Source organism: Heterodontus francisci, chromosome X, assembly GCF_036365525.1.
Source record: "Heterodontus francisci isolate sHetFra1 chromosome X, sHetFra1.hap1, whole genome shotgun sequence".
NCBI classification, from domain to species: domain Eukaryota; kingdom Metazoa; phylum Chordata; class Chondrichthyes; order Heterodontiformes; family Heterodontidae; genus Heterodontus; species Heterodontus francisci.
The window spans coordinates 1,333,745-1,360,151 of record NC_090421.1 but is presented as its reverse complement, the minus strand read 5'-3'; the positions used below and the strand labels follow the sequence as shown (position 1 = coordinate 1,360,151).

At 43.6% G+C, this 26,407-nt stretch overlaps 1 protein-coding gene across 1 annotated transcript in view; it reads left to right on the top strand.

The window, feature by feature from the left end:
- The first annotated feature begins 1,031 nt into the window (after positions 1-1,031).
- LOC137358662 (glutaminase liver isoform, mitochondrial-like) overlaps positions 1,032-26,407 on the top strand; it is a 46,771-nt gene continuing 21,395 nt past the window's right edge. Inside the window, exons 1-7 of the mRNA XM_068024808.1 lie at positions 1,032-1,487; positions 10,024-10,123; positions 14,674-14,795; positions 19,965-20,094; positions 21,000-21,079; positions 21,790-21,953; positions 22,629-22,687. Of these exons, the coding sequence (XP_067880909.1) occupies positions 1,258-1,487; positions 10,024-10,123; positions 14,674-14,795; positions 19,965-20,094; positions 21,000-21,079; positions 21,790-21,953; positions 22,629-22,687 (885 nt within the window). The 5' untranslated portion in view covers positions 1,032-1,257. The remainder of the gene's footprint in view (positions 1,488-10,023; positions 10,124-14,673; positions 14,796-19,964; positions 20,095-20,999; positions 21,080-21,789; positions 21,954-22,628; positions 22,688-26,407) is intronic.

The following is a 26,407-nucleotide window of genomic DNA, read 5'->3' as shown; positions in this document are numbered from 1 at the left end:
GGCTCCAAACACTCCTTCCAGGTGAAGCAGCGATTTACTCGTACTTCTTTCAATTTAGTACACTGTATTCTCTGCTCACAGCGCGGTCTCCTCTCCACTGGGGAGACCAAGCACAGATCGGGTGACCGCTTTGTGGAACACCTCCACTTGGTCTGTAAGCATGATCCCGAGCTTCCGGTTGTTTGCCATTTTAATTCACCACTTGTTCTCATGCCCACATTTCTGTCCTTGGCCTGTTGCAGTGTTCCCATGAACATCAACGCAAGCTCGAGGAGCAGCACCTCATCTTCCGACTAGGCACTCTACAGCTTTCTGGACTCAATACTGAGTTCAACAATTTCAGGCCATGAGCCCCATTATTTTTTGCTTATTATTTTTTTTATATATATCTTTTTAAATTATTTATCTTTTAACCATGTGCTAGTCTTAAACTTATTTTTTCATGTTTTTGCTTTTGTACAGAGCTGTTCATTATTCTGCCATTAGTACTCTCTCTGGACTCATGCTTTGTCTTTCGCTACAACTATTTAGCACTCATTCGCATTCTGATCCATGACATCTCTGATATTTAATCTCTCCCTCCTCCGTCCTATCACAGACTTTTCCTTTCGTTCTTCCTCCCCCTTGACCCTTTCACTTGCTCAAAGACTGTTACATTTCTAACCTTTGCCAGTTCTGATGAAGGGTCACTGACCTGAAACATTAACTCTGTTTCTCTCTACACAGATGCTGCCAGACCTGCTGAGTATTTCTGACACTTTCTGTTCTCATTACAAAGAAACGCATGACAGGCAGCACTCATTCCTCTAAATTAGAAAGTCGTGGGTGACACTTTTTGTGCTCCAGTTCCTCCCACTGTAAAATCGATGCCAGGTGCCAGCAATCCCCCTCCACTCCTCTCACCATGCAGCCGGCAGCCCATTGGCAAGTCTGCCTGATGTCACGCGTGGCCGGGCAGCCCAACGTGCTAGGGCACCGCCTTCCAGGTTGCGACGTCTCTGCTTGGGTGGTCGCTCTGTGATTCTGGTCCTACCTATTCTTGTAAAGTTTGCTTGCGCCGCGTGTTCAAGATAACATACATTGCTAGATGGAAAAAAGGAGGGGAAGTGACTGATAGTTTGGAAAAAAATCTTGAGTTAGTGAAGGGAAATAGAAGGAATACTGTAGAGAAAAGTTGACTAAGCAGATATTAGAGAGAAAGAGGAAAAAGGATCGTTACATTAGCGAAGAAGGGAATCTGATCGGCGTTCGTCAGGAATGCATCGTTTAAAATCACTGCTTTGTTTCACCGCAGAAGTTTGTCACTTTCGAGCCGCCAATGTTTCAGGGAAACCCAAAAGCTTCGTCAATCGGCAGTGGAAATGGCAACATCTGCCCAGGGGGAGAGGGACGAGCAGCGTGAGCGGTTCTGTGCGAAACTCCCTCCTGAACCCTTCCAAGCCTGAGGTCAAAAAGGCAAATGAAAATGGGGACATTCAGAAAGAACCGTGAGTAAAACACCCACCACAGATCCTGAACTTCAGCTGGCTTTACACTCACACCGCAGGTCCGTCAGCATATGTGAAGAGAAAAGGGCAGATTAACATTTTACTTGACTTTAGATCTCCAGTGTTAATTTTTGTTGATACTGACAGGTCGAGTCTATCTCACTCTTGCTCCTTTCAACCACTTTATTTAGAAGCTTCACTGAAATGACCAATACACCGTGTTTTAAGTCTACATTCTGGACTAATCAATACAAATAGATAACAGAGTTGTCAGTCATTTCCTATTGACAATCTGAATGGATTTGACTTGGTATCGGAAGCAATTGAGGAAATTGGGTGAAAATTTATGATTCAGTATAATTCAATTTTTTTGCCGTGTTGAGGTCGGTTTAATGAAGCGATGTTAAGAGTCGATACGAATTCCACATACCGCTATACGTAATCTTTAACCTTATGCTATGAAGAGTGAACCAACAGGTGCTCCTATATTGTAACGTCTTACTTTATTCAAAACACATTATAAATAGAAATGCATTCATACGACACACGGGACGGAAAATGTCCTGCTCAAAAATAATAAGCTTTTAAAAAATAATTAACCTCCTGTGGGCTATTTTTTCGCGTCATTTAATCTGCAGGTTACAGTGTTTGAATTTCCAGTAATGTGCGAGTCTCACGATGATAAGTGGAGTTTGATTGAGCATATCAGCTCAGTGCACTCTTCGCGGGTAACGGACAGTACACGGCTGACAAGCTACCTGCAGGCAACATTCCCACAACAGCAACATACCAACAATCAAGTACAGGTAAAGACAGGTCCATCCAGCCTGTCCTATACAACTGATGCCTTGTGCATCACAATACATACACTCCCCACCCAGAGCCATGTAATTTCCTGGGAAAAGTGAAAAGACAGATAGAAACCCAAGCCAATTAAGGGGGAAATTTCTCTCCAAACCCCCTCAGGCAATCAAAACTAGTCCAGGAGACTACTTTGGCCCTAATGAACGCCCTGTGGTCCCTCCTTTGTACATGCTGATCTCACCCCAGTTGGAAGGTCCAGCTCTGGCTTGGAGGAATTCACAAAGACATCTACTGCACAAGGTGGCAGCCTGTTCCAGGGGCCCACTATTCTCTTGGAAAAAAACCTATCTCCTGACATCGAACCTGGCTCTGGCCTTACACAACTGTAAATTGTGACCTGTCGTCCTCTCTAACCTATTTAATTGTAACAAACTGTTAACTAGAACACAATCTATTCACTTCACCACCTGATAAACCTCAATCAGATCCAACCCTAAGTCTATGCATCTCTAAAGTGTAGAGTCCCAGCTTTTTTAGCCTATCGATAACTAAGACGGTAATGAAGATTAACGACCAATAATGCAGGGTACCAGTGATTGAAAACTTGTAACAGAGCTCTTGTGAATCCCATAAAAAGATCTAGACTAGTTTAATAATTGAGTACAATTGTATTCCATCTGAAGTGACTGTTGTGTGCAGAAGATTTTAGTTTCTGGAAGCTGCCTGGTATCATGTTAAAAGTATCACCAATCTGGCGGAATACTGTGCTTTTACAGGTCTGTAAGTGGCATGATGATAGCATCAAGCCTTTGATTGTGTCACTAAAATAAATGTGTTTTTTTTTAAATGTTTATCAACATGCTCTGAACTGGACACCCATGCAGGCTGGTATAGGCACTAAGTTTGCTCAGAAATTCCCCAAACCATAATGATGCCATATTTATATATTTCAAAAGAATCTTTACTAATTTTCCTTCCTCCTTCTCCTGAAGATGTTGGCTGCTCATTGGGCAAAGAAGGGGTGCCCATTCTTCAAGTGTGAAATGAAACAATGAGTTCAATGGAAGTGGCCATGACAGATGAGCTTGATTCTCTCCCCAATTCTCCATTCACAGGTGCATTTGTAGAGAGGGGTGCAGGGAACTCCCCAGCTAAGAGCAGTTAACAGCATAACCCTGGGACAAACTGATCCTGGGATTTTCCTGGTCTGTATAGTTCAGCCAGGTTACTGCTCTTGATCCCTGTCCAACAACAGCTGGGAATGGTGGATGATGGAAAGGGACAGGATCAGCCTCAGCTCTGAAGTATCTGCTGATACTTGGACCTGGATATTCCATTTGCCCGTTGCACTGATGGAATTGAGGCAGGTAGGCTGGCACTTCCATATATCCCGGCTTTGCCCTCCTGACCCCAGCCACATTTCTGGCCTTGGAGTCATTACCATGTAGGAGGTGTGCTCTCAGGCCCCTGGCAAAGACTCACATAGATTATTGGTGCGGGTGGAGGTTTGCCAGAGCAGAGAGAAAGAGCTACCCGCCATACTGCCTGCACAAAAAACAGATTATCTGATCATTATCACATTGCTCTTTGTGGGAGCTTGCTGTGTGCATATGACCACCACAAAGTGACTACGTTTCAAATATAATTAATTCGCTGTAAAGGACTTTGGGGCATTCTAAGGCCTTGAAAAGCGCTAAATAAATGCAAGTTCCTTCTTTTTGCACCAGGGCACCCTCTGAACTCTGAATGCCAGAGCCTTGTGGGTGTCCCCTACATCCAGTGTTCCTGCAGTGCAAACAACTGTGTTTCCTTTGAGAAGTGGCAGCCAGGTACAATGCTATATGCAGTACCTGCAAGACCTGGGTATAGACGTGGAAGAAGATAGCACACCTTAAGGAAGCTGCCAAGGGAAGCCTACCCAACAGTTCCATTTACCAGATACATGGTCCATCTATACATGCCACAGAGTGCTTTTGAGCTACCTGTTCCACAGTTACTGCTGACCCATGCCAAGTCCTCAGATACTGTACAGTTCTCGCACTGCTGATCATGCATACACATAGGAGACACATTGAAGTTAGAGTTTACAATTGAAAGCCTTGGTTTACTCACAATTTCCAAGGGATTTGCACGTAAAAGCATTTTAACACAACTTAGCTGCATGATGCATTATTACTTAATTACACCCAGGATGGACTGCGACTACATCACATGTCTGTAAGTGTGCACATTCTCCCTCAACCTACAGCATATCAACACTACTCCTCTTGTGCAACAAGTTGCCACCTTGGACAAGAGGAGGACTCTGAGATTGGCAGTCTTCAACTACTTTGGAGGAGGTCAACCTGGATAGCCTTGCCTGTAAAGACATTGAAGCAGTAAGAGGAGGTGAAGCTGCTGGCCTCCTCCAAGCTGTGGGCTAGTATCACCCAGTTCTTTAGTCTTTTCCTCACCCTCTGTCACATCCACAGGTATATACACAACAGCACAAACACCATGTACAGTTGGTACCTTATAATGTGAGCTCTGTTGGAAGGTATCTCTTGGAAACAGTAATGTAACATCAGTTACTTCCCCATCATTGTTGGCCTTGAACAACAGCCTGTTAACTCTGCCAGTGAGACAGGGCAAGAGAGAAAGAACTTCACAGTACATTGCAATCTTTTCACCAACATTTTGCAAGCAGCAGCATACACAACTGTGGATGTAGTTAGTGGGCTTCAGGAGGTAGCCCTGGGTGACTCAGTGTGCAGGCAAGGAGGAACAAGTGGTGGTACCAGAAGAGCAGCAGAAAACTCCTGCCCAGATGGCTGCTATCAGTGACCCCCTTATACCCTCTCAGATACACCAACGTTGAGCAGCTGTGCCATACTCCTGTTGCTATTCAGTGAGAAGAGGGCTAGTCATCAGCCACTTGATTAATACATGTGTGACAGGCACATTAACAGATACAACAGTGCTAGCCTGGAATGCACTGGATGCAAATAGTTGAAGGTAATGGTGACCTTGCTTGCCACTGGCAATGCTGTGCATTTGTTGCCTGTTGGCTGCAGATGTCCTTGTAGCAGATGGTAAATGTCTTCAAGTGGCTCCTTGCTGACCCAGAGCCTATGGAGGAAGTTGCACTTGGTCATTGGCAGGTATTAAGGCCTACAAATATGGTTGGTGGCATAATGGCAATGCAGCTCAGATGCCCACTGATCTTCCTGTCATGTCTCCTTTCATATTGTACCACTTCAACCATGAAATACTGTATCCCAAATACAAACCAAGCCCCATTATAAGCTTTGTCTTCAGTTGCTGCCTGCCACTGCACTCTGATGCCTTGACCTCTCATGAAAGTTGATATTGGAAGAACTCCTTTTCAGGTGCCCTCTCAACTGTTCCTGTTCTGCCATAGCCCTGTAAATGTTTAACTTGTGTCCACTTTCCAGTGACTTAGTGGGCAATAACTGACTTTGTATTCAGGAGGCTTAAAACCAAACCTATCATAACTGAGTAAATTATAATTGTCCCCAAAACTTCCATCAAGTCATGTTAATAAAAATTACAGAAATAGTGAAAACAAAAAATGTCCAATAAAATCACAACACTAAAAAAATTCTTTAAGCGATGAATCCAAGTAATACCCAAAGTCTTTTCTCTTCCATCATACACTAAGTTCCTCTTGTATCCATTCAAAATGAACTGTGTGTGTGTGTGGGGGGGGGGCGGGGGAGGTGCAGTCTTATTGTTAAAGCTGAAAAAATGCTCCAGGTATCCATTTAAATATTTCTTGAATACATTCTGGGCCCTCAATGAGACCACGAAATGAAATCTGTGCAGACACTCTCACACACACAATGTAGCCAGATGAAATATTGTGTGCAGAATGAATAGTGTATAAAGCCTGTCTACAGCTTCCTTCCACCCCTCTCCGCCATTCCCCTGCATTTACACAGCTGACACAGATGACCTGAAAGTCTAAATTCAGTTTTCTATACTGACATTGCAATTATGTTTCAAACCCCTTTTGCTAGCTACCCCACCACCCCCTACAGAAGTCACACTCCCCTGGTATAAACTGTCACTGTACCTGCAAGGACTTTGAACAGTGGCACAGTACATTGAAGCATCAACACAATATGCTATGGAGTGGTAGCATGCAGGTTTACTCTACTGTGACTGAATTTCTAGTTTCAGCCATACGGGAGGTTCTGTGCTTCAGGAACTCGAGGGGGCAGAAAGGGGGAAACAGAGAAATCAATGGCAGAGTCGTTCCCTGGGTGACTCTTGTGCATCTCCTAGTAGCTAGCCCAAGACAGCATTGGCGTAGGCCTGGAAGCAGATTTGCACCCATCTGCTGCACATCTGTCATTGGTGACATTGGAAGCAAATTAAAGTGATTAACTAAGAAGTGTATTGACTTAAATGCAATTTTTCCTAATGCGCACTGGTCCCAATGCACTAAGGCTGGGGACAACATTGATGGGCATATCCCAGGAGATATCGCCTGTCATGTAATGGAGTGGTTAGTCATTGTGCATCATAGAATCTTACAGCACAGAAGGAGGTTACTTGGGCCATCATGCCTGTGCCAGCCTTTTGAAAGAGCTGTCCAATTTAGTCCCACGCCCCAGTTTTTTTCCCCAGAATCCTGCAAATGAGTCCTCTTCACATACATGTACAATTGCCTTTGAAAAGTTGCTATGAAATTTGATTCCACCACCCTTTAAGGTAGTGTGTTCTAGATCTTAAAAACCCTCTGTGTAAAGAAATTTCTCCTCATTTCCTCTCTAGTTCTTTTTCCAATTATTTTAAATCTATGAATTATGGTGACTGACCTACTTGCCAGTGGAAATAATTTCTTTCTACTTCCTCTTTCTGTGCCGTAAACTTTATTTTTATGATTCTATCAAAACCCTTCATAATTCTGAATATCTCTCTTAGGTTTGCCCTTAACCTTCTCTGCTTTAAGGAGAACAATATCAGCTTCTCCAATCTCTCCACATAACTTAAGTCCCTCATCCCTGGTGTCACCCTGGTAAACCTCCTCTGTACCCTCTCCAGGGCCCTGACATCCTTCCTAAAGTGTGGTGCCCAGAATTGTAAACAATACTTCAGCTGAGGCTTAACCAGAGATTTATAAAGGTATAGCATGACTTCCTTGTTTTTATATTCAGTGTCCCTGTTTACAAAGCCAAGTATCCCATACACTTTTTCTTAATCACCTTATTGACTTTCCCTACCATCATTCAATATGCATCCCTCTGCTCTTGCACTCCCCCCCCCCTCAAAATAGTACCATTTAGATTATACTGCCTTCATGTTGTTTCTCTCAAAGTGCATCACTTCAAATTTATCCACATTAAATTACATCTGCCACGTGTCTATATATATATATATATATATATATATACACACACAAGAAAAGCAATGGTCCTAATACTGACCCCTGGGGATCCATACTGCATACTTCTCTCCAGTCAGAAAAAACATCCATTTAGCATTACTCTCTGTCTCCTATCCCTTAGCCAATTTTGTACCCAAGTTACCACCATCCCTTTAATACCATTTTGCAAATATGTCTGGTATGAGGTACTTTTGATCATCCATGAGCCTTCCTTCCATATCAGTCTGCCAAACTTTGAGGGGAGAACAATTTCTAAAGTGCTATGAGAACCAATAAAGTAATGGCCTGAAGCCTTAAACGGCCATCCCTTAATCTCAGTTTCACTAGAGGTGCTGGCACAAGATTAGTTTCCATCTAAATTCCACTCAGTCACAATCACATTTTTATCTTCACCATAAACCTCTTGGTCTGCTTGTGCCATGCAAAATCTAGAGGTCAATAACCTAATCTCAGGTCTCTGAAAATGATGCCCTGAAACCTGCCAGTAGGATATGTCCTAGAGCACCTCCTGCTGCTTAAATAGAAAATCACCTGCAACTGCATATTGTACAAAATATCATTTCAGTTATACATAGTCTTAGAAGGGAGTCCTAAGATGTGATAAGGCGCTACATGAAAGCAAGATTTTCCCTTGTTAAAAGGTGTGAAAGCAGCTAGGGCTAGTTGACTCTTGTTGAGAAGTTGCATCCTCAGGCCTGCCAGGCTGCTTTTCATACATCCGTCCTTCTGCCACAGTTCCACAACCATAATCCTTTCCACACTGAATATCCCTTTAACGGCAAAAATGACAATAATACACAATGTATGGTAGTAATATTGACTATGTTACTCCTCCATAATATGCATCTTGTGGATTAAAAAAAATATATTTACTCACAAACATTTTTAATTTTCTGTTCCTTTGGTACCCTCGGCTGAGAGGGCAGGGTGACCTGTTCCTTAAACTTTACCTATATTGCTCCTGAACGAGTCAGTGAGTGTCAATTCACATGTGACTATCTCCCAAACCTGCCCCCTGTCCTGAAAATGCACCTGTAGCTTGCTTGTCACCTCAAACCTTCCCTTTTGTGAGAATGCATCCAACTCCTGCTCACCACTCACACCCCCAACCTCAGTGGTCCATGGTTGCATGTATTAGTTTAAAATGACTGAATATTAATCTTATCCATTAACAGGGCCATCTAGTTTCATTTCCACAATCTAATCCGCCACTGCTGAAAACTTACTCCACAATACATTACCCTCCAGACTTGCCTTCTCTAATGGTCTCCTTGCCGGCCTTGTTCTATACTGTACGTATACTTCAACTCTTCAAACTCTGCTGCCTATGTTTCCCTCCTCGTTGACCTCCTTTGACTTCATGTCCCCCAATAAAATGTTCTTGTCTACAGGTCCTTCCCTGGCCTCACCCCAGTCTACCTCAGCCACCTCCTTCAGCCCGAAGTCCCAGAACTTGCCTTCTGTTCTGACTCTGCCCTCCCATGCATCTGGCCTCCCTTCACTCTGCCATCAGCTGTACTGGCCCTACATTCTGAAAAACTCTCCTGAACCAGTCTTTTGGCTGAGACATTAAATCAAGGCACTGGTTAGGTGGTTCCAGTGAATGTAAATGATCCTTGGCATTCTTCAAAGGCAAGCAGGGAATTCACCTGGTGTCCTGGCCAACATTCATCCTTCAAACACTATCAACAATAGATTAACTGGTCATTTGTCTTACTTGTTGTTTGTGGGACCTTGCTGTGCACAAATTGACTGCTGTGTTTGCCTACATAACAGTAACTGCACTTCAAATCCATTCATTGGAGCACTTTGGGACATCCTGAGGGCATGATAAGGTACTTTACAAATGCAAGTTTTTTCTTGCTACCTTGCTCCAACCTTCAAAAGCCTCCTCCAAACCTACCTCTTCAACCATCTCTCTTAACTCTTCCATTAGTACTGGGCATCCTCCTCTGTGAAGCATCTTGGAATGTTTACCGGGTGCTATTTAAATGTTACTTGCGACTTCATCTGAAAGATGAACGTGTTGACATAGAGTTGCTTTGTGCACTATTTTAATCCAGTTGTTCGTCCAAGAAAAATTAAATTCAACGCCAAGGTGTCAGCCAGTGTGGTACCAAAGGAAATGAAACCACCAGCGTGAAACGACCAGCCTGTTTTTGCTGACTGATAATTTTGGCTGGCAGCCAGTTATGCAGTTCGCAGACAAATCAATACAATTCAGCTTCTACAGGGTGCTGTTGGACAGATCCAGTTGACTGCCCGATCAGGTCAGCTTCTGATCAGTCTCTGTTGAAATGTGATACTATTGTCACGCTTACTGCACTTGTCTGTCCCCAGGAGGAAGCACAAACCGGGCCTGATGCCAGGACTGGAGGACATGCTTTTCTACACAATCACCGAAGGACAGGAGCAGATTCCGATCCCCAAGTTTATCAGTGTAAGCAAACGCACACAGAAGGGGCTAACTTGCCTCGCCTTCTCACACAAAGCCACATTTATTGTCCTGTATTACGCTTCTTATGTCTAACCTTTCTATATTTGCTTGTAAGACATCAGACCGTGCTTATTCAGATCCCAGATCCTTCCATGGACAAGTCACTTTTTTGTGAAAAACTCTTGTGTCTTACTGTGAACCAATAAGTCAAGCGCTATTTGCAATCTATTACGCTTTTTTTCACAAGCACTGTTCACATATTAAAAGTTTTTCTCATTTTAAAATCTGTTTGATTGTTTTACACCCTCCATCCATCCTTAAGATTCTGTGGGCCACATATTCTTGCCTGGTTGACGGAATCTATTTTAAAACCTGATCGCGTCTGCCTTGGTGCTCCAATAAGCGGCGGCAAAAGGTGGGCAGATTCAGCTCTGGGTTTGCTGCATTTCTAACGTGCCCTATGATGGGGGAACGTGCTGAATGGAGAGTGGACCCTTATGAACAGGGAGTAAGGGAATATCGGAAGAGTCTCAAGTACTTGCTAAAGCTCCAGTCATCACAGCAGCACAGCGAATAGCAGACATACAGTTCTCTGTCGGTCTACTGCACTTCTCAGTGGGAATGCTCTGACATTTATGGAACCAATGGCATTGTAGCGGACCCATGAAAATCTGGGTCTACAACCTGCCATAGGTTTAAGCATTTTGTTTTCATTTTACATTAAATTCAAAGTTGCGTATCATTCACAGGTAGATATGGAGACAGTCAGTCTGCTCCCTTAATGGCTGAATCAATGACCCCACTCCCTGTTGTAGTATTGAGCCGTCCGGACCGGGTTGAATCCTTGTCTGTACTGATTTATTATCAATTGTAAGGTTGCTACATTTGTTTACCAAGTGCCCTGTCTCGAGTGGAGGAAAACAAAGTCAGAGTTCCCATTTCTGATCACTATTCACTGGCTCCTGTGGACTTATGGGCATTGGATGGGGGTTTGCCATGATGCTCCCCGTGGTCAAGCAGCCTGCTGACGCTCTTCGACTTGGCTCATGCATGAAGAGTGGCCACTTGGGTCAAGTTCTTTGTGTGGCCAGCACCTGTGGAACAAGCAAGAACTTACCACCTGTTGACCTCCACCTGTTCATTTGAGGATATCCCAAACACAGCAAGTAGCCTGGATCATGGAGCACTGGGAGAGGGATGTGCAATTTGACTTTTTAAGCATCCATAGTGATTGTTACCACCCACCCCGTCCAACCATGTGAACTAGAGAAGACAGTCCTGTGATGATGAGTTTAGGGATAATCTCAGCATGGCAGTGCTTCCAGTCCTCTTTGGAAAACAAGAACAGATTAACGCATCTACTCTATTGAATGTCAAATTGATTGTTTGCATTGTGTGAGTGTTTGCTCAGTGTTGGCTTTCCGCTGTGCTCCTGCTCTGTATCTTTGTTTAAATTAGTCCAAATAAAAAGCCCATCTGCTACTCAGGAGGATTTTGACAATCCAGTCTTTTAACTAGGCGGCCGCATCCATCCAAATCTTTGTCACTGCAGATTGGGAGCCCTTTACATTTAATGAGGTGTTCCAGTACTTGGGTTCCCTTTGCTTTGGTTGGTTTACTGTTAGTGAAGAGTCAAGCATTAAAACACGAAAGAGCAAATTTACAGAAGAGTTGTTAACAACAACAACTTATATTTATATAGCACCTTTAACGTAATATAACGTCCCAAGGCGCTTTACAGGACCATTATAAAAGAAAGTCTGACACTGAGGCAAAAAGGCAATATTAGGTCAGATGACCAAAAGCTTGGTCAAAGAGGTAGGTTTTAAGGAGCATCTTAAAGGAGGAAAATTAGGTGGAAAGGTGGAGAGGTGTAGGGAGGGTATTCCAGAGCTTGGAGCCTAGGTAACTGAAGACACGGCCACCAATGGTGGCCAATATCTTGGAGGGTGTAAGGTTGGAGGAGATTACAGACATAGGGAGGGGTGAGGCCATGGAGGGATTTGAAAACAAGGTTAAGAATTTTAAAATCAAGACGTTGCTTAACCGGGAGCCAATGTAGGTCAGCGACAGGGGTGATAGGGGAATGGGAATTGGTGCGAGTTTAGACACAGGCAGCAGAGTTTTGGATGACTTCAAGTTTACAGAGAATAGAATCATAGTAAATCACAGAAGGTTTAAGGCACAGAAAGAGGCCACTTGGCCCATCGTGTCTGTGCCAGCCGAAAAATGAATCATCCATTCTAATCCACCCATTCTATTCTAAATAGAATAGTTAGGTGCTTGATGGCCGGCACGGACACAATGGGTCGAAGGGCCTGTTTCTGTGCTGTATAACTCTGACTCTAATCCCACCTTCAAGCATTTGGTCCATAGCCTTGCAGATTGCAGAACTTGAGGTGCATTTCCAGACTCCTTTTGAATGAGTTGAGGGTCTCTGCCTCAACTACCCTTTCAGGCAGTGAGTTCCAGACCATCACCACCCTCTGAGTGAAAAAGATTTTCCTCATCTCCCCTCTAATTTTTCTACCAATCACTTTAAATCTATGCCCCCTCGTCACTGACCTCTCTGCTAAGGTAAATAGGCCCTTCACCTCCACTCTGTCCAGGCCCCTCAAAATGTTGTACATTTCAATCAGATTTCCCCTCAGCCTTCTCTTCCAAGGGGAACAACCCAGCCTATCCAATCTTTCCTCACAGCTGCAACATCCTTGTAAATCTCCTCTGTACCCTCCCTAGTGCAATTACATCCTTTCTGTAATGAGGTGACCAGAACTGCACACAGTACTCAAGTTGTGGCCTAACTAATGAGTTATACAGTTCCAGCATAACCTCCCTGCTCTTTTATTCTATACCTCGGCTAATAAAGGAAAGGATTCCATATGCCTTCTTAATCACCTTATCGACCTGTCCTGCAACCTTCAGGGATCTGTGGACATTCAGTTCAAGGTCCCTCACTTCCTCTACACTTCTCAGTATTTTCCTATTTATCGTGTATTCCTTTGCCTTGTTTGACCTCCCTAAATGCATCACCTCACACTTCTCCAGGTCGAATTCCGTTTACCACTTTTCTGCCCATCTGACCAGATCATCAATATCTTCCAGCAGCCTACAGCTATCCACCTCGCTATCTACCACACGGCCAATCTTTGTGTTGTCTGCAAACTTCTTGATCATGCCCCCTACATTTACATCCAAATTGTTAATATATACCACAAAAAGCAGGGGACCTAGTACTGAGCCCTGCGGAACGCCACTGGAAACAGCTCTCCCATCGAAAAAACACCCGGCAACAATTACCCTTTGTTTCCTGCCACTGAGCCAATTTTGTATCCACCTCGCTACATTTCCCTGGATCCCACGGGCTTTTATTTTTTTAACCAGTCTGCCATGTGGGAGACAAGCCAGGAGTGCTTTGTAATAGTCAAGTCTAGAGGTAACAAAGGCATGAATGAGGGTTTCAGCAGCAGATTAGCAGAGACAGGGGTGAAGTTAATCGTCAATATATTAATTTCTGGAGGTTTTGGCAATATGTTTCTGCAATTGTGGGAGGACTACTCTTGCAAGAGTCGGGGCCTTCAGGAAAGGATGAGTAAGGGAGAAAACCAGAGCAGAAAACAAAAAGATAAAGCAGCATTTTATCCAAAAGTAGCAAACCTTTGTTTATTTGCCACGCACTTCATTCCCTCAATGAAGAGGCAAGGGGAGGACTTTCTCTAGGTACTTCTACAGTACTTGGTAAAACAGCATCTGTCTATGGAGAGCACCCTCCATGTGCCACTTTCACCCTTTATTGGGGTGCCAGTCTCTAAACTCCACTGTGTTATGCTGAAACCTGACTGTTGTTTGCGTGCAGCCATATGACTGGGTGCCAGTATTCACAGAAATAGGTTAGCTTAAACCAATGGCATGTTCTAGACCCAGATTTCCATGTGACTGTTCTTTTACACTGCAGTTTACTAGTGCTATTCCATAATCCATGTAAACGCATATTTATTACAGCTGGGGTGGCAGAAGGAACACAGCAATTGCCCTGGGCAACCTTGTTGGAGAACAAGAGGGGGGAAAAAATCAGACATGTCATCCTGCTCCTGATCACTATCCAGTAGTGCTAGATAGTGCACATGTATGGGAATCAATGAGAGAATTAGTTAGCTGCAATGTCCAGCATTGTTGTATAGCCCATCATCACTCAAATATCCAGACTCTTGTGTTGAAGGATGATCACCTGGGATAAGATGCCAGAGGATGGCTGGTCTGCAGTGGAATCATACCCCAGAAGAGAAGAGGGTAGGCAGGGAGAAAATCGGTGAGGGGGAAAGAAAGAGAAGTTTTTCTGAAAAAGTTTCAAAAACTCAAATGAAGTGAAATGTTGCTCTTGTTTTGTCTTCTTATGTAGTCCTGCCACCTCCATGCTTTCTTCATTGAAGAAAATGTGTGACTGCCAATGTTTAAATAATTAGCAATATTCAATTTCCCAATACCAAGTGACCTTTCATGTCATTTGATTCAAATCTCTCCTCCCTTATGCCTTTTTTTTTTTCCAAATACAGGCATTGAAATCAACAGGACTGTTGACCTCTGACCCTCGGCTAAAATACTGTATGGACCTCCTGCGTCAGACAGTACAGAGTTCTTCAAGTGGAGTTACGCTGGACAGACATCTCTTCAGAAAGTAATCATTATCATTCATTCATTAATTATCATTCCTTACTCATTCATTTTGAAAGCATAGCTCCCCTCTGTCCTTTCCAGACATTCACTCTTCCTTTGGTTGCAGCTGAGCTGTGGCGTTGTAATCAGATAACCGTTTTGGGAGTTGATGGATCCTGGACTCTTGGAGCTGCCAGGGTTACACTACAAGTGGATTTCAAAACACAGCCACTAACACTGAAAGAACTCCAATTGTTCAAATCATGACCAAGTCTGACTGTGAATGTGTACTAGTCTTGGGATAGGTCTGCATAGACCAACAATCAAAAATCTGCACTGGTGGCCTCAATGAGCAAGCTGAAATCCGTTAAACCTTCCATTTTATTTCCAAAGAAATGTTAATCCCCTCTTTTCATAATACTGTTCCATTCTGTGATTTGCACAGACAAATTGAGACTTTGTCACATCATCCTATCAAGAGCATAGGGAGTTATATAAATTCGACAATTTGACCTTTTTGAACATTTTAACCTTACTAAAGGAACAAAGTAGCCAGAGGTACTCAAGGAGGGAAAGAAAACAGGCAATAAAAATTTCAGGACACAACTAACTTTCAGAAGAAATATGACATTAACTAGGAAAGAACAGCTAACCCCAGTGAAAGCAGACAGGAGCTGTTTGAGAATGCTTTGTATTTTTAGGTGTGGACACTTTTAGAAATTTTAAGTAGGAGCCAACAAATGGCTGCAAATGTCAGAAAGGATGGGGAGGAGTTTCTGGGCTTGCTGGTCCATCATTGGTAGGTCAGTTATGTGAGCTAGTCTGCATCTCATTTCAGGACTGCAGATACAATTACATTAGCTTGCATCAGGTCATAAGACTCTTACTAACACTGTGCTACTGGCCAGCTCAACACAAGTATGACTTGGGTTGGGGAGAATGGAATGCTAGTACCTTGGGTATGTTATTCCAGTCAAAGGGGAATGTCATTCGGGGGTGGTGGTGGTGGTGGTGGTGGTGGTGGAATACTTTCAATGTAAACTATGTTCCCTGAAACAACTTAGTGGCTCTGTCACTATCCAGTGCATAACCGAATCAAAGACTAGAAAGGTCTCAGTTTTCAGTCAAGTAAGCTGCACTCAGCTATGGCCTCTGGGCCCTAGAGTTGGAGAGAGGTAAGGAAAGCAGCCTATTGTGCTCCTGATCACTGTCTAATGTCCTCAATAGAAGGTGTACATTGGCTGTGATCCTCCCATGCTAGAATAGCCTGCTGACACTCACTGTTTTGGCTTATACATGCAAAATGGCCACTTGGGAGAGATACTGAAAGGCACATGTCATCCATGGAACTAGTATCACAGCATCACACAGCTCCTTCAGGAGAATGAACAGAATTTTTTTTAAATGCACATTTTAAATTAGATGTTTAAACATTCAGTCTCTGAGATGCATTCCCATCTTGTCTGTTCCAAAGTAATTTTGTGGAGCAGTCTCGTCTTGTCTCCAGTCTGGAAAATACTGTTACGACCAGGTGAGAAAGATGTCCGGGGGTCTTTTACTGTCTTCACCTGGTCTTATTGTAACAGGGTTTAATTTTTAAACACACCGTGATTTGAGCTCTCCTTTGGTGAATCTTTGTTCACCACTTTCCAATTATAAGGCAAAGAAATGAGCACAAACAGGCTTTCTTAGGTTCGAAGAAGAAAAGTGAAATTTATTAAACCTTAAACTTAAACTCTAAATCAGTTAACGTCTACGAATACATGCCGCGCCCCGCACTAGCATGCATACGTGATATGCACATGCAAATAAAGACAGAAAAGAGAAGAAAAATAGAGAGGTTTGAGGCAATATCAGAAGAGTTTCTAGTTACTGTGCTTCGAGCTCGCTGTAGTCCTTGATTATAGGTAGTCTTGCTTTTCATTGGGCCCAGTATTCTTCTTAAACCTTGTTCACTGTAGGAGACTTTTCTCTCCTTGGGGTTCATATGTCTTCAGTGGTTTCTTAAGCTGGTGAGAGCGAGATGAGAGCAGACAGGAGAGAGGTATTTTCAGTCCAGGAACAAACTGCTTTCTCAGTTTTAAAACTCTGTGGCAAGTTCAAATTCAAAAAACTCCAACTCCAACCAGTCATGTGACTAAATTGGTCTGACCAGGTCTTCTGTGTATTGGGGAAGCAGGGACTGGGTCCTTTGTTCCAACACTGTCTGCTAGTATGCAAAAAAGATCTTTCCAGCGAGGGGCCTGGAAATTCCTTGTGATAAGCCCTCTTTTCTTCCCAGCAGCAATTTTAAGTTTTAATGTTCATGTGAAGAAATAATGTGTGTCTCATCCTTGGCAGATGGGGGCCTACATAACAATACATACTTGGATAACGTGCCTGATGGGTCAGTCTTTAGCCTGTTATTGGTACGCTGAGCAAGGATTGTCATTTTTCCTGCTCATTACATGCTGGGTACTCAACCCTTCAATCTTATTGTTGCACTGGTTTGGTAAGGATGGCCAATGTCCGCTCACTGTTATGATAGTGGGTTGAGCCCTTTCACCTCTGGGACCTGGATCTGAATCCAGCCTAAACACATGAGATAAAGGTTTCCTCCCTTCTTTGTTGGATGGCATTATCTTGCATCTTTCTCTAGTTTCTCTCCTATCTCCCTTCAACCTCTCCGAGCTCATTTTGTTCACGGGACCTACTTCCTGCTCCCTCGATTCTATTCCCACTAAATGGCTGTCCACCCAACTTCCCTTTCTGGCCCCCATCCTAGCTGATATTGTAAACAGTTCCGTCTCCTCAGGTACTGTCCTTCTTTCCTTTCAAATCTGCCATCATCACCTCCTCCTCAAAAATCCCCCCCTTAAACTCCTTGTCCTTCCAATCTTCCTTTCCTCTCAAGTTCTTGAACATGTTGCCACCTCCTAAATCCATGCCCATCTTTGCCACAACTCCATGTTTGACCCTCTACAATCAGGCCCTGCCAAAGCACTGGGATGTAATTCTCATTGCCAATACTAGTTTTTGGAAAGGGCTTACAATTTATTTTGATGTGGTGATCAAGTTCAATAAAATTGCCCGAAATGGAACCTTAATTTTGTATATCTTGTAGCCGATGTTTGCTGCTTGGTGTGATTTTTTTTGTTCTTTGCTCCCTTTTCCCTTTATCTTTTTCCTCATAAAGCTGTTAGGCTTGTGATGTAAGAGGTTAAAACCATTCAGTGGAATGAGGGGCCAAGTCTTTCTGGTGTCTCTGTGACAGATGTACAAGTTGGCATGTGTTTAGGTGAGCCCATGTAGGCCTGTCAAATAATCTGGTGCAACATCCCTCAAATGTTGCATAAGGATACTGTGTGTTGAAATAGCAGGCAGAGCAGAGACAGCACTGACCGTGCATTGCCCTGGGCCTTCTGCTGCTGGAAATGTCATAAACCATCCTGCCACACTGTGCTGGTATTTAAAGGGCTAGGTTTATATTTACTCTTCTCATTATATGTCACAATTGGAATCAAATCCAGTTTTGAAGGAGAGCCAGGTTCTTGTAGCAGCAAATAGAATTAACCAGCAAGTAAAAATGGCTCATAACAGAATTCACTTATGAACACATTGCCCCTCACATTTGCTTTGTGATTGATTATATACAGTACTTTAGTTCTTTTAAATATATCTGTTCACCTTAATGGAGGAATTTACTCCGGAGGTCAGTACAATTTTTTTTTCCTTGCAGCAAAAATTCAGGAAGATATTATTAAAAATTGGGTGGAACTTGTGCTCTGAACAGGTTCTAATGGTTGACTTGAGTGCCAGGTTTCCAACATTCCCAAGATTAGCCTGGAGTCTCCAGGAACTGAAGATTAATTTTCAGTCCACTGCTTGGAGTAAAGGAGATTGAGGGGAGATCTGATAGAGGCTTACAAGATTATGACAGGTTCAGATAAAGTAGACAAAGAAAAGCTGTTCCCATTAGCTGATGGTACAAGGATTAGGGGACACAGATTTAAGGTTTTAGGCGAGAGATGCAGGGGGGATTGTGAAGAAGAGCATTTTTTTTTACACAGCAAGTGGTAATGACCTGGAACACACTGCCTACAAGGGTGATGGCACTTGAGGGAAATAAACTTGCAGGGCCACAGGGATAGCACGGGGGAATGGGACTGACTGGATTGCTCTACAAAGAGCTGGCATGGACTTGATGGGCTGAATGGCCTCCTTCTGTGCCACAATGACTCTAATACTCTATTCTGTGAGCAGCCCTGGAGAAAAATCATAGGGGCATTTTTTTTTAAGTGCTTTTTTTTCTCCTTTGAACATTTTCATTTAATAGTAAAAATACTGGAGATGGCAGAGGGGAAGGCTGTTTCATGAACAGTCAAGATGAATCCAATTGGTAAGATTAGTATAGAAAGGCAATGCATCTGGAAGATGGACCAATAGCAGGAGTATGGGGATAGGGTGGTTTGGGGAAGGAGGTCATGAAATGAAACCATAAGGAATATACCCAGCCAGAGTTAGTAACCCTACTTGAGTGACTGAACTCGCACACCCTGAGGGGGACATGGTTAGCTGAAATCACTGCTTTTGCATCTCATTCAGGAAACAAAGGAATTAGATGTAGTTCACATAGGAGTTGTTTAAAACTAAATATTTAAAAAATGAATGGTTAGAAAAATAATTAACAGGAACACATCTCCGTATCAACATTCTCCATTCACTACACTGACCCTGGAGTTATCAGCCCCTTTAGACTCTCTCCAATCACTGCACTAATCCTAGAGCCACCGTAATCATTCACTAAATTAATTGACTACATTGTTCCACATTGTTTAGGGCTGTTCCTGTTTGTTCTTTGATTTAAACAAGCATGATTTTGATCATTGAAGCAAATAAGTGGGTGAGTTCAGGGGTTTATTCAGGATGCTGGAGATCAGTGCAGAGTGGAATAGCATCTATTGAAGGTAGTTTTGATTCACCATCACACCTTTACTATCGATGAATCAGAATGTAACTTACATTTGACAGCATTTATAGAGTAAAGACAGAGATCTCTTTTTTGAGGTGCTTTTACACTACCCTTGGCATTGGTGTGAAGTGGTTACTGCTTTGCATCGACTTTGAATTTGAAATGTGAATACACCCTTGTTCTCCACCGTACAGATCGATGCTGAGCTGATCACTTTCACCTCTTGTCTTTCTGGTTAAGGTTTTTTGGGAGTAACATTGTGCTGCTGACCCAGGCCTTCAGGAAAAAATTTGTCATTCCTGACTTTGAAGTATTTTCCTCACACATAAACCGGCTTTATGAGAATGCGAGAAAGAAGACCTCTGGTAAGGTAAGGTGTGAAAAGGTGGATTTACAGTGTGTTGTGGGTAATTGTAAAGTCCCTTTGATATTGGAGGCAGGTGACTTTGACCAGAATGATGTCAAATGGGGCCAACATCAGCTGGCACCACAGCTGGCCCTGGTGTCAGGTGATTTTCCTACATGGTGAAGTTCCAGATGTTGGTGTGCTGAGTGATGACTAAATGGCGCAGTGGTTAGCACCGCAGCCTCACAGCTCCAGGGACCCGGGTTCGATTCCGGGTACTGCCTGTGTGGAGTTTGCAAGTTCTCCCTGTGTCTGCGTGGGTTTTCTCCGGGTGCTCCGGTTTCCTCCCACAAGCCAAAAGACTTGCAGGTTGATAGGTAAATTGGCCATTATAAATTGTCACTAGTATAGGTAGGTGGTAGGGAAATATAGGGACAGGTGGGGATGTTTGGTAGGAATATGGGATTAGTGTAGGATTAGTATAAATGGGTGGTTGATGTTCGGCACAGATTCGCTGGGCCGAAGGGCCTGTTTCAGTGCTGTATCTCTAATCTAAATGCTTCCTACCAGAGGATTTGGCTTCAGGTTATTAAATACACTCTTGAATTCTCCATTTCTTTGACTCTGGTCTTTTGTGCCACTGGCGACCGTGCCTGCAACCACCTGGGCCCCAAGCTCTAGAATCCCCTCCCTAAACTGCACTACCGCCCTCTCCTCATTTTAAGACTGTCCTTAAAACCTACCTCTTTGATCAACCTTTGGTCACCCCTTCTCATATCTCTGTCTTTGGCTCAGTGTCTGTTTTCCATATTGCTCTATTTAGTAGCTTGGGACATGTTTCTCCATTAAAGGCACTGTATATATGCAGGTTGCTGTTGTTGTTTAAAGTCTCTCGTACCCAAGCTTAAAAGCAATTGTATCATTCACAGGTTGCAGACTACATCCCACAACTGGCCAAGTTCAGCCCGGATCTGTGGGGGGTTTCTCTGTGTACGGTGGATGGACAGAGGTAAGCTTTAAACTCACCATGTACAAACTAAGAGTCCTCACACTGCAAACGTGATAGTCCTGGAATAGCTGGGGAATCCCACAAAGTGGGAAAGCTTATCCCTAGATAGCAAGTCTTCTTGTTTCCCCTCGAGAATGGGGAAAAAAGAGGGAGATCTGTTTTCAGAGAAGCAAATTTTGGGTAAGGGATGATCTCCCCATTCAGCCCTCCTCAATATCAACGTCACAATGGATTACTGCAATCCTACTTGAAAATTTTGTGGACACTACATGGGGAGCTGAATTGTTAACGGTACTATCCATTAAATCTTCCTGTGCCACATACCATCACTTTCTCCATGGCTGCATTAATCATTGTTGTGTTTTTTAAAATCAATTTTTAAAATTGACAAGGTCTGCATTTATTGCCAATCCCTTGCCTTTGAGAAGGTGATGGAGGGTCGTCTTGAACCACTATTGGTGCCCAAAAGTGATATGAAGCTGTTTAAATTTGATTCTCTTCAACAATTAGGCCATACAAAATGACTCACTGAACACAAGCCAATATCTGAACCAGAAGAATTGTACTACATGTTGTCATTACCAGTATCACCTTGATAAAAATAGAATTAAAGCCAGATCAGTTTTGATTGTGTTTATTGTTTTGAAAAAAAAAGATTGCTTTACGTGGTTATCTGAAGTTGGCCATTTTGTTTATCCTTCTCTCTACAGACACTCTGTTGGAGACACCAAAATCCCCTTATGTTTACAATCCTGCATCAAGCCGCTGGAGTACGCCATCGCAGTTAATGAGTTCAGCACTGAATATGTTCACCAATATGTGGGCAAAGAGCCGAGCGGACTACGGTTCAATAAGGTCTTTTTGAACGAGGAAGGTGAGTTTCGTAGCAACATATAAGTGCTCCAATAAGCACCTAGCTTTGCCCAATTGGCGAGCCCAGAGGGCCAGGGTTCCATCTCCCCTTGGCAACAGAATACACAAAGGAGAATCATTTCACCTGCATATAAACTGTTGCTATAGTGCTTTCATTTACTGTGGAATAATAGAACTAATTGTACATCTGTCATCAACATAAAAAAGAATCACATCAAGTATTTGGAGTTTGAACATTACACTGAAAAGAATCAGGAAAGTGCTAGGTATGGAAATCTCAAAGAGCCACATGGCATCTATTTTCTTGCATGCAAGCAAGAAAATAAACACTGATAAACAGTGCTGTACCTTGCTGCTTTTTTAATAGCAACTGTACTGATAGTGTCACCATCTGTCACGTTTTGAGTGTTTGAAATATAGCTTTGTAGTCACGTAAAGGGGCCTGTCACATCCAAATAAACACATTTTATGGCCATTGGGTAATTGTGGCAATAGAGCCTAAATGGAGCGGTTTTCCAGCCAGTTTGAGGATGTCTGCACATTGGTTACCAAAACAGAAGCAAAGACATTAAGTACAGTTCAAAAAGTGAGTACTGTTCAATTTCAAATCACTTAAATTTATGCAACTTCACAATCACTTCATACTGTTAATCTAAACGTCTTGTTTTGTCTTTAGATAAACCCCATAATCCCATGGTAAATGCAGGAGCAATTGTTGTTACCTCACTTATCAAGGTAAGAACGCGGAAACTCAGGGTGCAGAAAAGATTCACAAGGATGTTGCCTGGTTTGGAGGGCTTGAGTTATTAAGAGAGATTGGATAGGCTGGGTCTGTTTTCCCTGGAGCGAAGGAGGCTGAGAGGGGACATGATAGAGGTATATAAAATTATGAGGCACAGATAGGGTCGATAGCCAGAGTCTGTTTCCCATGGCAGGGGTGACTAAAACTAGAGGGCATAGATTTAAGGTGAGAGGGAGGAGGTTTAAAGGGGATCAAAGGGGTAAATTTTTCACACAAAGAATAGTGGGTATCTGGAATGAGCTGCCAGAGGAGGTGGTGGAGGCAGGAACAGTAGCAACATTTAAGAGGCATCTGGACAGGTACTTGAATGAGCAAGGCATAGAGGGATATGGAATTAATGCAGGCAGGTGGGATTAGTATAGATAGGCATTATGGTCAGCATGGACGCGGTGGGCCGAAGGGCCTGTTTCTATGCTGTACGACTCTATGACTCTAACTGGAACAAAGATTGAAGAACCAGATTACAGCAGGCCTTGGGCAGAGCTACAGCAGAATGACTCAACTGCGCTAATAGGCCAGCACCTGTAGGGCAATTTAGCCCTACTGTAGACACAGTTAAACTATCTCTGAAGGTACTGTCACAATATTATTTATTTTTATTTTTATTTAGAGATACAGCACTGAAACAGGCCCTTCGGCCCACCGAGTCTGTGCCGACCAACAACCCTACAGTAATCCCATATTCCCTCCCTACACTAGGGGCAATTTACAACAGCCAATTTACCTATCACCTGCAAGTCTTTGGATGTGGGAGGAAACCGGAGCACCCGGCGAAAACCCACACAGACACAGGGAGAACTTGCAAACTCCGCACAGGCAGTACCCAGAATCGAACCTGGGTCCCTGGAGCTGTGAGGCTGCAGTGCTAACCACTGCGCCACCCGTTTACACTACATTTTACTTGCTGTCAGAAGCAACTCTATAAGGTAAACAAGATAATGCCGTAAATTGTAATCGGTCAGTCACTGTTGCTAAGGTAATGAGGTCACAATAGCTCCTGTTTTGGATTTGTTGCGCCTGATGCTCAATAGGTTTTTTATTTAGAGATACAGCACTGAAAGAGGCCCTTCAGCCCACCGAGTCTGTGCCGACCATCAACCACCCATTTATACTAATCCTATACTAATTCCATATTCCTACCACATCCCCACCTGTCCCTATATTTCCCTACCACCTACCTATACTGGGGTCAATTTATAATGGCCAATTTACCTATCAACCTGCAAGTCTTTGGCATGTGGGAGGAAACCGGAGCATCCAGAGGAAACCCACGCAGACACAGGGAGAACTTGCAAACTCCACACAGGCAGTACCCAGAATTGAACCCGGGTCCCTGGAGCTGTGAGGCTGCGGTGCTAACCACTGCGCCACTGTGCCGCAGTTCATTAAGGTGTAATGAAAGCCTATGGTAGAAATGTAGCTTGGGCCACTTTATTGGCTTAGGCTGTCAGTGGACTGATATAGTGCACCCTGTAAGGACCTGGGTTAGCTTCATTATTCCCCACTTGGTGGGTTCCTATTCTCAGTGACATCTTCAGAGCAGAGAAGCTACTGACAAGGGGTCAGAGGTCAAGCCAATGTGAACCACTCAATCACAGTTACTAGTCATTGGCTACAGAATGATATTGCAGGTACATCAGAACAATTTACTTGTCTGTTCTCTTTTAAGGTTGCTACTTTATGCTAAGTCCAAACCAGACAATGGGCAGTCAAGAACCAGAACTGATGCTGACCCTAGTCTCTTCAGTCAAGGGGCAGTGAGTGGTATTGGTGGGGTTGGTATCCTGTGAGGTGGGTAGTGCCCTTCCTCCTGGCATGTGTCCCTAAAAGCACAGCTGATGCTGAGAATTCCCAGTGTTCACACTGACGCTCCAGAAAGTCACTATCCCTAGGCTGGGGTGGGGAATCATAGAAAGTTTAAGGCACAGAAAGAGGCCACTTGGCCCATCGTGTCTGTGCCGGCAGAAAAACAATCCACCTATTCTAATCCCACCTTCCAGCGTTTGGTCTGTAGCCCTGCAGATTACAGCACTTGAGGTGCATATCCAGACTCCTTTTGAATGAGTTGAGGGTCTCTGCCTGAACTACCCTTTCAGGCAGTGAGTTCCAGACCATCACCACCCTCTGGGTGAAAAAGATTTTCCTCATCTCCCCTCTAATTTTTCTACCAATCACTTTAAATCTATGCCCCCTCATCACTGACCTCTCTGCTAAGGTGAATAGGTCCTTCACCTCCAGTCTATCCAGGCCCCTCAAAATTTTGTACATTTCAATCAGATTTCCCCTCAGCCTTCTCTGTTCCAAGGAGAACAACCCCAGCCTATCCAATCTTTCCTCATAGCTGCATTTTTCCAATCCTGGCAACATCTTCGTAAATCTCCTCTGTACCCTCACATGCTTTCTGTAATGAGGTGACCAGAACTGCACACAGTACTCCAGTTGTGGCCTAACCAATGAGTTATACAGTTCCAGCATAACCTCCCTGCTCTTCTATTCTATACCTTGGCTAATAAAGGAAAGGATTCCATATGCCGCCTTAACCACCTTATCAACCTGTCCTGTTACCTTCAGGGATCTGTGGACATTCAATCCAAGGTCATAGAGTCATACAGCACTGAAACAGGCCCTTCGGCCCACCAAGTCTGTACCGGCCATCAACCACTCATTTATACTAATCCTACATTAATCCCATATTCCCTACCACATCCCCACCTTCCCTCAATTCTCCTACCACCTACCTACACTAGGGGCAATTTACAATGGCCAATTTACCTATCAAACCTGCAAGTCTTTGGCTGTGGGAGGAAACCGGAGCACCCGGCGGGAACCCACGCGGTCACAGGCAGAACTTGCAAACTCCGCACAGGCAGTACCCAGAACTGAACCCAGGTCGCTGGAGCTGTGAGGCTGCAGTGCTAACCACTGCGCCACTGTCCCTCACTTCCTCTACACTTCTCAGTATTTTCCCATTAATCGTGTTTCCTTTGCCTTGTTTGACCTCCCCAAATGCATCACCTCACATTTATCCAGGTTGAATTCCATTTGCCACTTTTCTGCCCATCTGACCAGACCGTCAATATCTTCCTGCAGACTACAGCTATCCTCCTCGCTATCTACTACATGGCCAATCTTTGTGTCGTCCACAAACTTCTTGATCATGCCTCCTACATTTACGTCCAAATCGTTAATATACACCACAAAAAGCAAGGAAACCAGTACTGAGCCCTGCGGAATGCCACTTGAAACAGCTCTCCAGTCGCCAAAACACCCATCAACAATTACCCTTTGTTTCCTGCCACTGAGCCAATTTTGTATCCACCTTGTTGCATTTCCCTGGATCCCATGGGATTTTATTTTTTTAACCAGTCTGCCATATGGGACCTTGTCAAAAGCCTTGCTAAAATCCATGTAGACCACATCAACTGCACTACCCTCATCTATCTTCCTTGTTACGTCGTAAAAAAATTGGTCAAGTTGGTCAAACAAGATCTTCCCTTAACAAATGCATGCTGACTATCCTTGATTAACTGTGCCTTTCTAAGTGACAGTTTATCCTGTCTCTCAGAATAGATTCCAATAAATTGCCCACTACTGAGGCTAGACTGACTGGCCTGTAATTATTCAGTTTATCCTTCGCTCCCTTTTTAAACAGA